The 21273-nt window shown below is 33.8% G+C and overlaps 1 protein-coding gene across 1 annotated transcript in view; it reads left to right on the top strand.

The window, feature by feature from the left end:
* The window catches only part of LOC149789587 (uncharacterized), a 102458-nt gene that overhangs the window by 52076 nt on the left and 29109 nt on the right, over nucleotides 1-21273 (top strand). Inside the window, exons 5-9 of the mRNA XM_089972921.1 lie at nucleotides 537-658; nucleotides 5437-5600; nucleotides 12061-12188; nucleotides 12726-13295; nucleotides 16999-17017. Of these exons, the coding sequence (XP_089829047.1) occupies nucleotides 537-658; nucleotides 5437-5600; nucleotides 12061-12188; nucleotides 12726-13295; nucleotides 16999-17017 (1003 nt within the window). The remainder of the gene's footprint in view (nucleotides 1-536; nucleotides 659-5436; nucleotides 5601-12060; nucleotides 12189-12725; nucleotides 13296-16998; nucleotides 17018-21273) is intronic.

Genomic DNA, 21273 nt, shown 5'->3' with positions numbered 1-21273 from the left:
ACATTTAATCATACTTGTCAGCAATTGTTTGATAAAAAATGACAAATTATCCAAATTTTTTACACAGCCACACATGTAGTTAGTTTTTTTTAGCAGATTTCAGTTTTTTGAGTGATATCAGATCATGTGAATGATCTCATGCCATGAGGGATTTCACACCATGTGAGTGATCTCAGATGATGTGATGACAGACCATGTAAACAATTTTAAACCACATAATTATTTAAGTGATCAAAGACCATTTAAACAATTTTTGGTCAACCTGGGCCTCATATAAATGATTCTGCTGGCATTAATTTCACTTATATGTTCTTGATAAAGGCGTGACAGTCATATCGTGAAGAACATAGAAAATAAAGAGAGATAAAATGTGGTGAATGTAATATTCGGATAATTAAAACTAATTAAGATAAGCCATCATAACAAATAAATTGACCCTTGGTCACTGAAGATGTGATATTAAATCACATATGGAGTTTCTGTAATTCCAAGATTTTATCTCTGACAAAACTATTGTTATTTCTTTTTTCTGTCAGGTCATTCCACACAGTCTAGTTGAGGAGATGAATCAGGCAGGGGCTGTTCCGATTAAGACCACAGAACAACTGGACCTGTTCCTTAGGTTCCAACATGAGACAGGCAATTTCATCTACTTTAGGTAAAAAGAAAGACCCCTTAGGCTTTTGGGATACTGATTATTGTACCAGTTTCAGACCTGCCAACCCTTACAATATTGCTGTAAGTCTTAACTTAAAATACAGACTTACAGAATAAAGGAAAAACTACAGAAGTATGATTATTGCAGTAAGATCCAGGTAATTGGCTCATCTGTTTTTTATTTGGATCCGGGTTTCACATTATCTTTATTGGAATTAGCTAGAGAATCAGACTAGCTTGATAGTTGTATCTCAGACGCTTTAAACTGAATGTATTTTTACAGGCAAAGCATCTGCATGATCAAATTATTGATGATATATTTTGTTTAAAAATGGCATCTAGCTACTGATACATGTTAAAGACGAAAGGAAAAAATAAGCCTCTTCAAAATGTTTTAATAATCAATACAGAAGAATAAAAAAGATATTCATATTGTTCCGAATAAAAGTGGAAAGGGACACAGTTACTTTTATTTGACATTAAAGTGTCGTTTAGAGTATGTCACATGGCGGGAGTTACGATTGCCATCGTGTGTACTAACGAAAAAATCCAAGAATTACGTCAAGTTGAGAGATAGCAACTAACCATTGATTTGCATAGGGTTTGGAACTGAAGCTTGTGCGACTGTACTAGAAGTTGATAGATGTATGTGTTGTTATGTATATTTAATAATATATGATTTAAATGTTTGTAAGTTTTAAAATATTTCTATTTTTTTTTTTTTATTTCATTATCTGTCATATTAATGTAGTTCTGTTTATTAGAAACTCTTACTTTTTCCAGAAAATAGTTTGACCTTGACTGTTGTTTTAGTGAACACATAAGGCTACTTGGTCTCCGACCTTAATGCAAAATTAGTAGCAGCCACATAAATACATTCTGTTTTTATTTTAAGATGATTGGTTGTTGTCAAGGTCATGATGGAACTACATGATTTAAGATGTAAACAATTTTTTAAATTTTATTTCTTAGAGTAAAATGATTGGTTTTCGTCAGGATCATGTTAGGCATATGCGATATAAACAATCACGAATCCCCCCTTTTTGATTTCGCAACTTGGGGATTTTTGAAACTGAGTTTTAGAGTACAATAAAACCTTTGTTTTAGAGAAATAATCTCAGTTGGGCTATTACACTGGAAAGTGTCTGTTGTGTCGTTTGGAGCTATTTAAATTTATTTGAATTCAAAAGGATTAATTCTATTTTTCTGGAAAAAAATACTTGTGCCCATACAAAATTCTTGAACAAAGACAGCTCTAATAAAAAAATTTATTCAGATTTCCAAAACTGGAGTGATATTTCTTGTTTCTACATGGAACTGTAGACTTCGAGCCTAAACACGTAACATAAGAGTGTACTTTACAAACTTTTCTGATGAACATAATTTTTTCCATAGATGCATCAGTTTGGAATACCGAACTTTTTAAATACACGTTTCCTTACTTGACGGTAGCAGTGCATGATATTTTGTTTCTTCTTACTGGAAACTGGTCAAACTTAACGGAAAATATATTTGCTACCGTACTGAGATGATCATGTCAGGGTTGGCAGGTCTGCAGTTTTATGTATCACATTAAATTTGTATCACCCTAGTTTGGGAAGGGTACCAAAGTGCATGTCATAATATTTGTCTTAAATACCAATAGTTGATGCAGTTATGTAATGTATGTGATGATTGTTCATGTACCTGGATCTATGCACAGTTGGATATAGTGCAAATATACACTCTACTGTTTGCTTTAAATTATAAATGGAGATTTTTGTCTTAAAACCAGCATTTACTTTTAAGTTCATTAGATGCCATTTTCTAACAGTTATATACTGTACTTTCAAATCAATATCAGCTGATATACAAGGGTTGATCCAAATGTTTCTGTAAAACAAATCAAGTGAAACTAATTGAGATAAATTGTGGATCTTTATAAAGAAATAAATATAAAACTTGTTTAAGAATTGTGCATTGATATGATCAGAATCTTTAGTTAAGACACCTGCCTTACACTTGCACCTATCAACAACTTTATTAAATTGAAAGCTGCCTAACATTTAAACCAATTAACAAATTTATTAAATTTAAACCCGCCTTAAATGTAAACCAATCAGTAACATTATTAGGCTGTCATGCAAGTTTTATTTAGGAGATTACCATATGTTGAATTGATCTTTATCAGACTATCACTCAACCTGTAAATCTCAGGGTCATTGGAGACTGGTTGTATTGATCTCTATCAGACTATCACTCAACCTGTAAATCTCAGGGTCATTGGAGACTGGTTGAATTGATCTCTGTCAGACTATCACTCAACCTGTAAATCTCAGGGTCATTGGAGACTGGTTGAATTGATCTCTATCAGACTATCACTCAACCTGTAAATCTCAGGGTCATTGGAGACTGGTTGAATTGATCTCTATCAGACTATCACTCAACCTGTAAATCTCAGGGTCATTGGAGACTGGTTGAATTGATCTTATCAGACTATCACTCAACCTGTAAATCTCAGGGTCAGTGGAGAAATGGAATATGAATATGCAAACTCTAAAACATAGCTGGTGATTGAGAGGATCCACACACAAATGAACAAGAATGAATCTTAACTATAAATAGAACATGGCTGGTGATTGAGAGGATCCACACACAAATGAACAAGAATGAATCTTAACTATAAATAGAACATGGCTGGTGATTGAGAGGATCCACACTTAAATGAACAAGAATGAATCTTGACTATAAATAGAACATGGCTGGTGATTGAGAGGATCCACACACAAATGAACAAGAATGAATCTTAACTATAAATAGAACATGGCTGGTGATTGAGAGGATCCACACACAAATGAACAAGAATGAATCTTAACTATAAATAGAACATAGCTTATGTAAATGGACTGTAAAGAATCTGATAGAGTGCAAAATATATTGAAAGCACTACCCAAGAGAACTTAATAGATCATGGAACATATAACATTGGCAAAAGGTAATTCATCTCCTAAGTCAGTATGGACTCGTTTTATGAATTTGGCATGTCATGCAAAAGGTAATTCATCTCCTAAGTCATTATGGACTTGTTTTATAAAGTTGGCATGTCACAATTTATTCTCCACTACTTTTTTGTAGTTTAGGAAGACATTGACTTTAGCTTTCTTTTCGTTAATTCCACTTTGATATATACATAGTCGCTAATTTTTATTATTGAATTTCAACCAAATTTCATGTGCAGTTAGATTTGATGCAGACTGATTGAAATCTAGCTTTCCGATAAAATGGAGATCTGAGGACATAAATAATCTTTAGCTGAAATGTTACTAAAAAAAATGACTGACCATGAATTCAAAGGTCAGCATAACATAAACATATAATAATATTCATCATATCTTCTCATCTGAAAGGTTACAAAAAATGTGTGACTATGAATTCCAAAGCTCACCAGAACATAAACCTATAACAGTCTTCATCAGATCTACTAATCTGAAAGGTTGCTAAAAATGTGTGACCAGAAATTCCATAGGTCAGCATAACATAAACCTGTAATAATTCATCATATCTACTAATCTGAAAGATTACTAAAAATGTGTGGCCAGGAATTCCAAAGGTCAGCAGAACAAACCTATATACCAGTGTCCATCTGATCTACACGTTATAAGTAGATATAGGTTGTAATTCGATTTGATTTGAGTTCTGTTGTCAGGATTATAACTATTGTTTTGCAGAATTGCATTCTCTGATGTCCATTGATTGCCTTTATATTTCAACACAGTTCATTATAGTACTGCTTTGTTGTATATTGCAACTGAATCTGGTGTCACTGAATTTGGTATGCTACTGGATACAGATGAGATCTTGGATAAATTAAATTAATCTGGTCTGCTACTGAATGGTGATGAGACCTTGGATTAATTGACGGCACTATAATTCTGCTGATTATTATCAGATTTTTAAAAAAAATTGGCATGCTACTGGATTCTGATGAGATCTCGGAAGATTTCAACCGAATCTGGTATGCTAGTGAATAATGATGAAATCTTGGAGGAGTTTAGTAGAATGTTGTATGATATTGGATATTGATGGGATCTTAGGTGATTTCAGCTGAATTTTTTATAGTGATGAGTCTTGGATGAGTTCACTGCTCAGCTGTAATTCCCTTGATGTCAGGTTTCAACTGAATTTGATATGACCTGCAGCCTGATGATATCTTGGAGAAGTTCAGCTGAATTTGGTGTGCCGTTGGATACTAGTGAGATCTTTCATGATTTCACCTGGATTTGGTATGCTATTGAATGCAGATGACATCTTCAAGGAGTGTAAATGAATTTGGTATGCCACTGAACACTGATGAGATCTTGGATGATTTCAACAGAATTTAGGATGCTGCTGCATATTGATGAGATATTGGAGGAATTTAATTGTTTCCATCATCATTTAGATGAGTTAATTCCCCTGCTTACAAGACTGACCAGTTTTCAACACACACAAGTCCTTGATAGATGGTTTGAGGGAAAGAATTGTTCTGGAATCCATAATGCATAATTCATGCCAGTATTGTATGAGTTGTGGTGAATTTTCGTTCTTGTGTTAAAATAATAATGTTTTTTATACAATTCATATAAAGATTACCTTCAATCAGATGATTTTTATTCTTATGTTAAAATCATAGTGTTTTGCCTATGATTTACATAAAGTTTATCTTGAATCTGATGACAGTATTTAGCCTTCTTTGTAGAGCAAGGAAATATTCATATCCATTTTCTGTCAATTAATAGAAATTTGCATTGTAATTTTCAGTATGGAAGGTCTGAGGGAGTGGCTTGTGCTTGATCCAACATGGTTAATTGATGCTCTGAAGTCCCTCATCACTGCTGATAAATTCATGTTTAAGAATAACCCATCTATCCAGAGCAAGTTGTTTGAATTCAGAGACAAGGGAAAACTTACTGCTGAATTGATAGGTGTGTATGTTACTAACTTACTTAAGAACTTTTGGTCTCCTTGTAACATAATACATTTCTACATTAAGTCTTAAGAACTCCTGGTCTCCTTTTAATACTTTCCTACATTAAGTCTTAAGAATTCCTGGTCTCCATGTAATACATTCCAGTATTATGTATTAATGTTTCTTGGAAATGTGTTATCCTACAAATGGACTGAAATTTTCCAGACTATATTTATTAGTGCCCTATGGTAATGCTTGACTTGCACTGATCAATGGCAAATGCCCTATAGTAATGCTTAACTTGAACAGATCAGTGGCAAGTGACTTCTTATTACATATCATGTGCTCTGAATTTTTGGACTGAATCTAACAGTCCAACTGTTACCACAGCACACACACACACAGCAGTGTTTTCCAGGCTATATTTTTAACACGGTCCTGTGGAAATATAAATTGTCCAGGTCAATCAGATATGATTTTTATCATGACTTCAGGCTTTCATGATACCATCTTACTCACATGTTCAGTATTTGGCATTTTTCAGTACCTTTAATATGGGAGGGATGTATCATATTAGTCATGAGCGCCCATGCATTATTTACTTATACATTCCAAATGTGTGATATGGTAACTTTGTCAGTATAGGATTGGAGTTCAAGGATAGCAGGCTCAGTAACCACTCGGTTCATGTAAAATGAAATATGCTACCAGCAGAATAAAGTGAGGAATGTGTTAAAAGTTACATTAAAATGATCAAGCAAATTACATTAAAGTGATCAAGCACATTAAGCACATTACAATAAAGTGATCAATCACATTACATTAAAGTGGTCAAGCAAATTACATGAAAGTGATCAAGCACATTAAAGTGATCAAGCACATTATATTAAAGTGATTAAGCACATTACATTAAATGATCAAGCACATTACATTAAAGTGATCAAGCATATTACATTAAAATGATCAAGCATATTACATTAAAATGATCAAGCATATTACATTAAAATGATCAAGCACATTACATTAAAATGATCAAGCACATTAAAGTGATCAAGCACATTAAAGTGATCAAGCACATTGCATTAAAGTGATCAAGCACATTACATTAAAGTGATCAAGCATATTACATTAAAATGATCAAGCATATTACATTAAAATGATAAGCACATTTCATTAAAATGATCAAGCATATTACATTAAAGTGATCAAGCACATTACATTAAAATGATCAAGCACATTACATTAAAGTGATCAGGCACATTACATTAAAGTGATCAAGCACATTACATTAAAGTGATCAAGCACATTAAAGTGATCAAGCACATTACATTAAAATGATCAAGCAAATTACAATAACGTGATCAAGCACATTACATTAAAGTGATCAAGCACATTAAAGTGATCAAGCACATTACATTAAAGTGATCAAGCACATTACATTAAAATGATCAAGCATATTACATTAAAGTAATCAAGCACATTAAAATGATCAAGCACATTACATTAAAGTGATCAAGCACATTACATTAAAGTGATCAAGCAAATTACATTAAAGTGATCAAGCACATTACATTAAAATGATCAAGCACATTACATTAAAGTGATCAAGCACATTAAAGTGATCAAGCACATTACATTAAAGTGATCAAGCAAATTACATTAAAATGATCAAGCAAATTACATTAAAATGATCAAGCACATTACATTAAAGTGATCAAGCACATTAAAGTGATCAAGCACATTACATTAAAGTGATCAAGCAAATTATATTAAAATGATCAAGCAAATTACATTAAAATGATCAAGCACATTAAAGTGATCAAGCACATTACATTAAAGTGATCAAGCACATTACATTAAAGTCATCAAGCAAATTACATTAAAGTAATCAAGCACATTACATTAAAGTGATCAAGCACATTACATTAAAGTAATCAAGCAAATTACGTTAAAGTATTCAAGCTTATTACATTAAAGTGATCAAGCACATTACATTAAAGTGGTCAAGCAAATTACATTAAAATGATCAAGCACATTACATTAAAGTGATCAAGCACATTACATTAAAGTGATCAAGCAAATTACCTTAAAGTGATCAAGCACATTACATTAAAGTGATCAAGCACATTACATTAAATTGATCAAGCACATTACATTAATGTGATCAAGCACATTACATTAAAGTGATCAAGCACATTACATTAAAGTGATCAAGCAAATTACATTAAAATGATCAAGCGAATTACATTAAAATGATCAAGCACATTAAAGTGATCAAGCACATGACATTAAAGTGATCAAGCACATTACATTAAAGTGATCAAGCAAATTACATTAAAGTGATCAAGCACATTACATTAAAATGATCAAGCACATTACATTAAAGTGATCAAGCAAATTACATTAAAGTGATCAAGCACATTACATTAAAATGATCAAGCACATTACATTAAAGTGATCAAGCACATTAAAGTTATCAAGCACATTACATTAAAGTGATCAAGGAAATTACATTAAAATGATCAAGCAAATTACATTAAAATGATCAAGCACATTAAAGTGATCAAGCACATTACATTAAAGTGATCAAGCAAATTACATTAAAGTGATCAAACACATTACATTAAAATGATCAAGCACATTACATTAAAGTGATCAAGCACATTAAAGTGATCAAGCACATTACATTAAAGTGATCAAGCAAATTACATTAAAATGATCAAGCAAATTACATTAAAATGATCAAGCACATTAAAGTGATCAAGCACATTACATTAAAGTGATCAAGCACATTATATGAAAGTGATCAAGCACATTACATTAAAGTGATCAAGCAAATTACATTAAAATGATCAAGCAAATTACATTAATGTGATCAAGCACATTACATTAAAGTGATCAAGCACATTACATTAAAGTGATCAAGCACATTAGATTAAAGTGACCAAGCACATTACATTAAAATGATCAAGCAAATTATATTAAAATGATCAAGCAAATTACATTAAAATGATCAAGCACATTACATTAAAGTGATCAAGCACATTAGATTAAAATGACCAAGCACATTACATTAAAATGACCAAGCAAATTGCATTAATGTGATCAAGCACATAACATTAAAGTGATCAAGCACATTACATTCAAATGATCAAGCACATTACATTAAAGTGATCAAGCAAATTACATTAAAGTGATCAAGCAAATTACCTTAAAATGATCAAGCAAATTACATTAATGTGATCAAGCACATTACATTAAAGTGATCAAGCACTTTACATTAAAATGATCAAACACATTACATTAAAGTGATCAAGCACATTACATTAAAGTGATTAAGCACATTAGATTAAAATGACCAAGCACATTACATTAAAATGATCAAGCAAATTATATTAAAATGATCAAGCAAATTACATTAAAACGACCAAGCAAATTACATTAATGTGATCAAGCACATAACACTAAAGTGATCAAGCACATTACATTCAAATGATCAAGCACCTTACATTAAAGTGATCAAGCAAATTACATTAAAGTGATCAAGCACATTAAAGTGATCAAGCACATTACATTAAAGTGATCAAGCAAATTACATTAAAGTGATCAAGCACATTAAAGTGATCAAGCACATTACATTAAAGTGATCAAGCAAATTACATTAAAGTGTTCAAGCACATTATGTTAATGTGATCAAGCACATTACATATCATTTTGTTAGTCTGTGTTAAGACTTGGCAGACATTATTGACATAAAAAGAACATGTACATGTCATTCTGTAAGTCTGTGTTTAGACTTGGCAGACATTATTGACATCAAAAGAACATGTATATGTCATTCTGTAAGTCTGTGTTTAGACTTGGCAGACATTATTGACAACAAGAGAACATGTGCATGTCATTCTGTAAGTCTGTGTTTAGACTTGGCAGACATTATTGACATCAAGAGAACATGTACATGTCATTCTGTAAGCCTGTGTTTATGCTTGGCAGACATTATTGACACCAAGGGAACATGTACATATCATTCTGTAGGTCTGTGTTTAGACTTGGCAGACATTATTGACCGAGAGAACATGTACATATCATTCTGTACAGTCTGAGTTTAAACTCGGCAGACATTATTGACATCAAGAGAACATGTACACGTTATTCTGTTAAGTCATAATATTTTAAGAGTGTAATCATGGTGAAGGTTAATACTCGTGTCAAGGAAAATAAGGTCACGGTGATTAACCTTTCAAGCTGCATGAACTTTGCTGGGTATGTGGATCTTGTCTTGGCATGACTGTCAGGATGTGACATTCTGCATAATTCCTGTTGGTATTTATAGTACATGCCACATATAATAATTCTTGTGTGGACCATTTGGTCCACAGTTGATGATTTGGGTTTTAAAATATATACCAAATATAATAATTATTGTGCACACCATTTGTCCAGTTCCAGACAAGTTTGTCCTGAAACATGAAACAAATTATAGACGTTCAGTGAATATGGTGCCCCATACAGATTTACAGAGTTATTTCCCTTTTACATCTTACATTTACAGTTTGCTTTTTCATGACTTTTTTAACCACAATCACATTGGTACAATGAAGTTTCAAAAAATTTCACAAAACTGTTGTCTTAATTAAACCATTTCAATAGTGAAGCCCAATCAAATGTGTAGTTTTGTAGAACTGGACTCACTGCAGTCCAAATCAGAAGTGTAATTGTGTAGAACTGTACTTACTGAAGTCTAATCAAATGTGTAGTTATGCATAACAGGACTTATTGAAACCCAATAAAATACGTAGTTGTGTAGAACAGAACTTATTGAGACCCAATAAAATGTGTAGTTATGTAGAACAGGGCATACTGAATTTCAATCAGATGTGCAGTTGTATAGAACTGGACATTTTTTCAGTCACTGGTGTATCAGTCGAAGATAATCCAGAGTTATCCAAATTCTCTATAAAAAAACCAACAAACATGTTATCTAATTTAAATTTTTCAGAAGTGAAATGTTTTGTGGTAGGTAATGTTGAACAAAGAACCAAATATACATTAAAATCAGATCAATTCATCTGTCTAGCTTCCTCACCCAAAGCCTTTACCAGTGTGATGGAAGTAATATCAGGTCACATGAGGTCATTATGATGACTGATACAAAATGTTCTCAGTCATGTTTTACTAAGACTGTTGTTTCTCTGTTGCAAAACAGTGATTTTTCTAGAGTCAATCATCTGCCAGTAGAAGCCAAATCTGACTCCTGGGAATTTCATTTCCATAGGACTGAATTTCCTTGAAATAGAGTCATAGTCTGACTCCTGGGAATTTCAGTTCCATAGGAATGAATTTCCTTGAAATAAAGTCATAGTCTGGATTCTGGGAATCTCAATTCCGTAGGACTGAATTTCCTTGAAATAGAGTCATAGTCTGACTCCTGGAAATTTTGATTCCATAGGACTGAATTTCCTTGAAATAGAGTCATAGTCTGACTCCTGGGAATTTCGATTCGATAGGACTGAATTTCCTTGAAATAGAGTCATAGTCTCTCCTGGGAATTTCAATTCCTTAGGACTGAATTTCTTTGAAATAAAGTCAATGTCTGACTCCTGGGAATTTCAGTTCCATAGGACTGAATTTCCTTGAAATAAAGTCCTAGTCTGACTCTTGTGAATTTAAGCTATCCAAACCTTACCTTGGAAATTCCATGGACTTATTGAGGTGATCGCAGATCTGCCAACTCTTATGATTTTGTCGTAAGTCTTACGAAAATAACCTTTCAAATACTGACTTTGGCATGCGAGCAAAAGCTATAGAAAAATGAAAGTTGCCAAAAATCAGGATAATCGGTTCATCCATGTTTGATATGAATCTGGGTTTGAGGGAAAGTGACTTTTAAAAATCCCTGGACTTTTAGTTGTAGAGTATAGATGAAACCTACACACACTCTGTTGCATGAATAACTTGCCATACACCGATACACACACTGTGTTGGATGAATAACATGCCATACACCAATACACACACTCTGTTGGACGAATAACATGCCATACACCAATGCACACACTCTGCTGGATGAATAACATGCCATACACCAATACACACACTCTGTTGGATGAATAACACGCCATACACCAATACACACACTCTGTTGGATGAATAACATGCCATACACCAATACACACACTCTGTTGGACGAATAACATGCCATACACCAATGCACACACTGCTGGATGAATAACATGCCATACACCAATACACACTCTGCTGGATGAATAACACGTCATACACCAATACACACACTCTGTTGTTTTATTACTTGAATATCACATTCTATATGCCATCTGGACGAAAGAGGAACATCACAACAAGATTACAGACACAGTAATACCATACACCAGTACTCCTACATAAACAGAATAAACCAACACACATACTATGCTGTTTTATTTGCTTGAATATCTTTATAAAATGTCACTTTCTAGATGCGATCTGGACAAAAGAGAAACACCCCGAATTCCATTACTACAAGGAGATTATTTTACAACTCATGGAAAAGCTGAACATTGTAGCCAGGCCAAGATTGTACAGTCCAGATGTAAAAGAAGTCAAGGTCAGTTAATATATAATATTATTTTGTGAGTTTTTTTGCACCTGAAACTTATTAAAATTATTAAGCAAGCAGTAGTCTTGGAAAGGAATTGTTCAGGACTTATTACAGTTACTGATCAAGCTGCAGTCTTGGAAAGGACTCTTTAGGGATTTATTTATTTTCTTGATCAAGCAGTAGTCTAGGAAAGGATTCTTTAGGGATTTATTAATTGTCTTCATCAATCTGCAGTCTTGAAAAGGACTCTGTTGGGATTTATTAATTTTCTTCATCAAGCTGCAGTCTTGGAAATAACATGATGGGACTTATTAAAGGTTTTGATTAAAAAATGTTCTTGAAGAGAACTGCATTGGGACTTTTTAAATGTATTCATCAATACTCTATCCTAAGTAACTTCAATCTTGGTAAGGATAAGATGTAAGTCATGCATGCAAATAATACACACTTTCAGAGTACTTTTTAAAATAAGTTTTCTGAAGTTCTTATTTAAGAGTTCGTTTAATTTTAAGTTTACAAAATTTCAACTAATTTGTATTTCAGGTGGAGGGTTACTTCCTTGCTCCATGCATGCTACGCCATGCAACACCAAAAGAACTCCTCTCCTTTGGGCCAAATTCTCAGCAAGGAAATACATCAGTTATTTGCTTTGTATTTACGGGGAAGTTCTTACCCTCACCAGTCTTCCACAGGCTTCTTGCTGCCTGTGTGGCACGGTGGCCCATTGCCAGAAAAAAGATGGAGAATCTGATCTTCTGTGGTTGCTGTCTTTTTGACCTTGATCTTCTCCACAGATTGACTGTGTTGTTCAGGGAACACGTCATATTTGCAGGAGTCACAAGAATAGGGACCACAGAGAAGACTTCATCTTCCAAACTATGTATTGAAGTTCGAGAATTCATCACCAGGGCTCTGTCCAGTATCATCGGATGCCTAGGACAGAGTCTGCAATTTGAGTTGTCTATACAGTGCCCCATCTCTGACAGATACAGTGTACACTGCCACATCCCAGTTGCCATCCTTCAGGGGAATGTAGAAGTTCCCTGCCATTTTCATGACAACAGTCATGTGATTATTTCCCATGATGTACTGAAGTTCTGGTTTCAGGAAGAGGTAAGAGCAAATAAGTTCATTTGGAGTTTTCAGTTGTCAAATGCAGACAGACCATGGACTCATTTAAGTTGAATCTGACTTTGCACTCTGATAATTTATTAGAGGAATGCATGTCCCTTAAAATCTCTTGTATCCTAGCACTGTTAGCTATAGGAGTTATGTTAATAGATCTGTATTGTTTTTACATAGCACTGTTAGCTATAGGAGTTCTGTTAATAGATCTGTATTGTTTGTGCATAGCACTGTTAGCTGTAGGAGTTCTGTTAATAGATCTGTATTGTTTTTACTTAGCACTGCTAGCTATAGGAGTTCTGTTAATAGATCTGTATTGTTTTTACATAGCACTGTTAGCTATAGGAGTTCTGTTAATAGATCTGTATTGTTTTTACATAGTACTGTTAGCTATAGGAGTTTTGTTAATAGATCTGTATTGTTTTTCATAGCACTGTTAGCTATAGGAGTTCTGTTAATAGATCTGTATTGTTTTTACATAGCACTGTTATCTATAGGAAATCTATTAATAGATCTACATTGTTTTTACATAGCGCTGTTAGCTATAGGAGTTCTGTTAATAGATCTGCATTGTTTTTACATAGCACTGTTAGCTATAGGAGTTCTGTTAATAGATCTGTATTGTTTTTAGATAGCACTGTTAGCTATAGGAGTTCTGTTAATAGATCTGTATTGTTTTTAGATAGCACTGTTAGCTATAGGAGTTCTGTTAATAGATCTGTATTGTTTTTAGATAGCACTGTTAGCTATAGGAGTTCTGTTAATAGATCTGTATTGTTTTTACTTAGCACTGTTAGCTATAGGAGTTCTGTTAATAGATCTGTATTGTTTTTACTTAGCACTGTTAGATATAGGAGTTCTGTTAAACAGCACTGTTAGCTATAGGAGTTCTGTTAATAGATCTGTATTGTTTTTACTTAGCACTGTTAGCTATAGGAGTTCTGTTAATAGATCTGTATTGTTTTTAGATAGCACTGTTAGCTATAGGAATTCTGTTAATAGATCTGTATTGTTTTTAACGCTTGTGAACAACACGTTTCTTACAGTAAAGCTTACTAAGTGAGAATTTTTAGTTAAATGTTGATATGTTATATATTGATATATAACTCAGCTGGTCATGGACAAGAAGTTCTTTTTTGATGATATGTTAACCAACACCCCTCATTCATCCATCGTCTGTAGACCATTGTCTGTCTATTCATTAGCACATGCTAATGTTATCTCTACTCCTAAATTATTTGGAGGTTCGAGATGGAACTTTCCACACATATTCATCCCAATGTCTCGTTGGACCTAAATGAAAATGGTGCAGATCAAATATCTGGAAAATCCTATTATCAATTTTTTCTTAAGAGGATTGTCATATCAGTGTCGGTTTTCACTGAAAGACTTTATAATTTCTAGTCCTAAACGCATATGTTGGTGATCTGACATCTTGTATGGCCTTCTTTAAAATCATATCGTCTCTATTCCTGAATTGATGATCATATTATTATATGCATTTTGCTAAAAGACCATAGGTGATGTTTTTTTTGGTCCTGAAGAATACTGGTGCCAATTTGACATGGAATATTTATGCCATGTCAGCCATCTTCAAAATCTTGTTATAGCTACCTCTCCTGAATTGGGTTATATCAATATGGGTTTTAATAAAAGACTTCTTATGATGTCAAGTTGGTCTTAAATGAAAATGGTACTGATCTGATTTCTAATATGGCTGCCATGGTGGTCAGCTTCATAATTATAATATAATTGCTACTCCTACTACTTGGATGGTCAAATCAGCATGGAGTTTTCACTAAAAGACTTCTTATGATGTCTGGCTGGTCTTAAATACACATAATGCCAATCTGACATCAAAAATAGCTGCCAGGACATTCATCTTAAAGATCTTAGTACATATGTACCTGAGCAGAAAGTGAGATTAACATGGGGATTTCAAGATCTTATGATGTCCAGTTGGTTTTAATGAAAATGGTGCCAATCTAATGTTCAGTCTGGCCACCACAGCTGGCACCTTGAAAATTATGTTCTTTCTGCTCCATAATGGACAGTCACATTTTGTAAATAGTTATGTTTACTCATCTACAAATGGATGGCTATATCCTCATGGGATTTTCACCTGTAGACTTCTTTTCAGTCTTAGTTGGTCCTAAATGAAAATGGTACTAGTCATATATTGAATAGGGCTACCATGACTACTGCATTAAATGTCTTGTTGTAATTAGTCTTCCTGAATTTGATGATCATTATGTCATGGGGTTTTCACAATGTCCTATATAAAAATGGTGTCATTAGTCTTCCTGAAGTGATGATCATTATGACATGGGGTTTTGACAATGTCCTAAATAAAAATGGTGTCATTCATACATTAGACTTCCTCAAATGATGATCATTATGACATGGGGTTTTCACAATGTTCTAAATAAAAATGGTGTCATTAGTCTTCCCGAAGTGAAGAGCATGATGACATGGGGCTTTCACAAAGTCCTAATTAAAAATGGTGTAATTCATACATTCAGTATTACTTTGTCCTAATAAACATGTTGCCAAGCTGACATCCATGTGTTCACCAGAGCAGCAAATTTGAAAATGTTTTTGCTGAAGAATATCATAGATGGTTTCAACATGTAACATTTAAAATTAAGAAATAATCTTACATGTACATTCAATTCCTACAGTTTCTCTTGGCCCATAGATCTTTCAAGGGACTCTTGTTACTCTTTAATGTATATGGTAGGTTAGAACACACGCCTTAAAAACTCATCAATAGATCCTTGCACTTCATTTTATGGCAGCGTTAATATAATTTAAAAAGGACCACCAATGAATGTTTTCCCCATGTCAATGTAGTCCTCACATAATGTGACGTATGTTGCTTAATGTGTTACATTTATCCCATATCAGCTGTGTGAAAACCATTGCAGATTCCTTCCGTCATAATCTCTACAAGTCATTTAGCCTGGATCATCAGTCTTAGAAAACTATGGCAGATTCCTTCCACCATAATCTCTATATTTAGCCTGGATAGTGAGTTTTAGAGAAAATGGCAGATTCCTTCCACCATAACCTCTAAATTTAGCCTGAATCGTCAGTCTTAGAAAAAATGTCATATTCCTTGCACCATAATCTCTACGTTTGGCCTGGATCGTCAGTCTTAGAAGAAAAAAGACAGATTCCTTCCACCATAATCTCTACATTTAGCCTTGATCATCAGTCTTAGAAAAAATGACAGATTCCTTCCACCATAATCTCTATGTTTAGCCTGGATTGTCAGTCTTAGAAAACAAAATGGCAGATTCCTTACACCATAATATCTACATTTAGTCTGGATTGTCAGTCTTTAAAAAAATGGCAGATTCCTTACACCATAATCTTTACATTTATCTTGGATCATCAGTCTTAGAAAACTATGGCAGATTCATTCCACCATAATCTTTACATTTAGCCTGGATCATCAGTCTTAGAAAACTATGGCAGATTCCTTTCACCATAATCTCTACATTTAGCCTGGATCATCAGTCTTAGAAAAAATGGCAGATTCCTTACATCACATTTCTACATTTATCTCATATCATCAAGGGTTGGTAATTCCTGATCCTACATAAGTGAGGGTTGCAATTGTACACATAGTTGCATGTAAACAGCAATGAATGATACATTTTAAAATGTTATTTTCTTTACCTTTCAGGAACAGTCTGCTGATGGATGTAAGTATATATTTTTCTCAGTCTAACACTTTATCCAATCAATGATATATGAAATTCCCATCCATAATTATTTTTTTCTTTTTTAAATTTCAACTGAAGTTTGTTTGTTTTGCTCTTTTCATTTCTTCTGGGTCATATTGTCATAAAGCCAGGTGATGTAACTATCTGGAATTCATGAGTTGACTGTCATCTGACAATCTTGTTATTGCTCGTCATCCTGAACGGTCCTATCACTATTACACTATTAAGGCTTACGCTGCAACAAATTCATCCCATGCTTAAATCTTATGATATGACACATACATCCCATGCTTAAGTCTTATGATACAATACATTCATCTCATGCTTAAGTCTTATGATACAATACATTCATCCCATGCTTAAATCTTTTGATACAATACATTTATCCCATGCCTAAGTCTTATGATACAACACATTAATCCCATGCTTAAGTCTTATGATACAATACATTCATCCCATGCTTAAGTCTTATGATACAATACATTCATCCCATGCTTAAGTCTTATGATACAACACATTCATCCCTTGCTTAAGTCTTATGATACAACACATTCATCCCTTGCTTAAGTCTTATGATACGACACATTCATCCCATGCTTACGTCTTATCATACGACACATTCATCCCATGTTTAAGTCTTATGATACAACACATTCATCCCATGCTTAAGTCTTATGATGCAATACATTCATCCCATGCTAACGTCTTATGATGCAATGCATACATCCCTTGCTTAAGTCTTATGATACAACAAATTTATCCTATGCTTAAGTCTTATGATACAATAAATTTATCCTATGCTCAAGTCTTATGATACAACACATTCATTCCATGCTTAAGTCTTATGATACAACACATTCATCCCATGTTTAAGTCTCATGATACAATAAATTCATTCTATGCCCAAGTCTTATGATACAAGACATTCATCCCTTGCTTAAGATCTATGATACAAAACATTCATTCCATGCTGTAATTCATCATGGATGAAAATGGTTCTGTTTGCACATCCTGCATGTCTACCACCGCACATCCTGCATGTCAGCCACAGCACATCCTGCATGTTTACCACCGCACATCCTGCATGTCAGCCACAGCACATCCTGCATGTCTACCACAGCACATCCTGCATGTACAGCACATCCTGCATGTCAGCCACAGTACATCCTGCATGTCAGCCACAGCACATCCTGCATGTCTACCACCGCACATCCTGCATGTCTACCACAGCACATCCTGCATGTCTACCACAGCACATCCTGCATGTCAGCCACAGCACATCCTGCATGTCAGGTCAGCCACAGCACATCCTATATGTCTACCACAGCACATCCTGCATGTCTACCACAGCACATCCTGCATGTCTACCACAGCACATCATGTATACCTACCACAGTCACATCCTGCATGTCTACCACAGCAGCAGAATTGAAAATCTTGGTAGCACTACTTCTTCTGAATGGATGGTTAGTAAGGACAAATATTTAAGTCTGGTTATTTTCCTGACTTTATTATTCTATTTAAAAATATAATTTTTATCTTTGTTAATGTATACATACATTTTAATAATAGCACTTATTTCTTGTAAAAGAGGATAGTTGTAACACATTCATTTATGTCATTTCTTTTAAGAGGGAATGGTTCTACCGTATGCATTATATTATTTCTTGTAAAAGAATACAGTTCTACTTTATGCATTTGTAATGTTTACAGCAAGAGCAGAAAATTATATTTAAATTACCAAATGATTAAACCAGTGACACAATCTATATGTTTAAAATGAAGGAATGGAAAGGACAAATATATGGCTTCATATTGTTTTTTTTCTTTCCATTCCCCGTGGAAAAAACAACACTTGAAATGGGTTGTTTATTCAAGAGAGAATCGACACCATGTTTTGCTTGGTTTGATTAATAACATGACAACGAGGCACATAATTGAATAGACTGTAAATGGATTGGGTACTTAATTAAGCACACCAGTGGATGATGTAATCAATATTGAATGAGGTGGCTTAGAGTAAACTGAAAAAGACTGACATCAGTTGAAATGTCTTAGAGTAATATGAAAAAGACTGCAATCAGTTAGGGAAAACCTTTTCCAAGTTGGGTATTTTCCTAGCTTTATTGTTCTGGTGAAAATTCAATTTTTCTTTGTTTTAATAGCAATACATAATAGCAATATGCAATACATAATAGCAATATGCAATACATAATAGCAATATGCAATACATAATAGCAATATGCAATACATAATAGCAATACATAATATCAATCATTTCATTTGAAAGAGGATTTCTCTACCTGTACCTAATGCTTTTCTAATTTTCATGGGAAGAAATGAAATACACCTTTTACATATAAACTGATTAAACCTTTGAGTAGCTGTTATATGTTAAAAAAGAGAAGTGAAAAGAAAACAATTATAAACTACTCCTAGAATTGGTGTATCTGTGTTTTATAGACTAGTCCCAGAATTATTACATGAATCTGATGGGATGTGTGTGTGTTCTTTAGACTAGTACCAGAATTATACATGAATTTGATGGGATGTATGTGTGTTTTATAGACTAGTCCCAAAATTATACATGAATTTGATGGGATGTGTCTGTGTTCTTTAGACTAGTCCCAGAATTATACATGAATTTGATGGGATGTGTGAGTGTTCCTTAGACTAGTCCCAGAATTATACATGAATTTGATGGGATGTGTGTGCGTTCTTTAGACTAGTCCCAGAAATATAAATGAATTTGTTAGGATGTGTGTGTGTTCTTTAGACTAGTCTCATAATTATTCATGAATTTGATGTGATGTGTGTTTGTTCTTTAGACTAGTCCCAGAATTATAAATGAATTTGATGGGATGTGTCTGTGTTCTTTAGACTAGTCCCAGAATTATACATGAATTTGATGGATGTGTGTGTGTGTTATAGACTAGTCCCAGAATTATACATGAATTTGATGGGATGTGTGTGTGTTCTTTAGACTAGTCCCAGAATTATACATGAATTTGATGGGATGTGTGTGTGTTTTATAGACTAGTCCCAGAATTATACATGGATTTGATGGGATGTGTGTGTGTTCTTTAGACTAGTCCCAGAATTATACATGAATTGGATGGGATGTGTGTGTGTTCTTTAGACTAGTCCCAGAATTAACACATGAATTTGATGGGATGTGTGAGAGTTCTTTAGACTAGTCCCAGAATTATACATGAATTTGATGGGATGTGTGTGTGTTCTTTAGACTAGTCCCAGAAATATACATGAATTTGATGGGATGTGTGAGTGTTCTTTAGACTAGTCTCATAATTATATATGAATTTGATGGGATGTGTGTGTGTTGTTTAGACTAGTCCCAGAATTATACATGAATTTGATGGGATGTGTCTGTGTTTTTTAGACTAGTCCCAGAATTATACATGAATTTGATGGGATGTGTGAGTGTTCTTTAGACTAGTCCCAGAAGTATACCTGAATTTGATGGGATGTGTGTGTGTTCTTTAGACTAGTCCCAGAAGTATACCTGAATTTGATGGGATGTGTGTGTGTTCTTTAGACTAGTCCCAGAAATATAAATGAATTTGATGGGATGTGTGAGTGTTCTTTAGACTAGTCCCAGAATTATACATGAATTTGATGGGATGTGTGAGTGTTCTTTAGACTAGTCCCAGAATTATACATGAATTTGATGGGATGTGTGTGTGTTCTTTAGACTAGTCCCATAAATATACATGAATTTGTTGGGATGTGTGTGTGTTCTTTAGACTAGTCTCATAATTATACATGAATTTGATGTGATGTGTGTTTGTTCTTTAGACTAGTCCCAGAATTATAAATGAATTTGATGGGAAGTGTCTGTGTTCTTTAGACTAGTCCCAGAATTATACATGAATTTGATGGGATGTTTGTGTGTTCTTTAGACTAGTTCCAGAATTATACATGGATTTCATTGGATGTGTGTTTTTGCTCTTTAGACTAGTCCCTGAATTATACATGGATTTCATGGGATGTGTTTTTGTGTTCTTTAGTCTATTCCCAGAATTATACATGGATTTCATGGGGGGGGGGGAATCTTTCAATTTTCATTCTGATCTTAAAACATTTTCTACAGATTTTTGGATCCGATCTGTCTAAAATAAACTTTGTTATGCGCTCCAGTGGTTGGTTTATACTGTTCACATCACTGGTTTCATTCAGTTGTCATTATTCAGCAAGGGGGATTCCAGACATAAAGA

This window comes from Sinohyriopsis cumingii, chromosome 10 (assembly GCF_028554795.1).
Source record: "Sinohyriopsis cumingii isolate HCF-2022 chromosome 10, ASM2855479v2, whole genome shotgun sequence".
Lineage (NCBI taxonomy): Eukaryota > Metazoa > Mollusca > Bivalvia > Unionida > Unionidae > Sinohyriopsis > Sinohyriopsis cumingii.
This window is presented reverse-complemented; position numbering and strand designations above follow the sequence as displayed.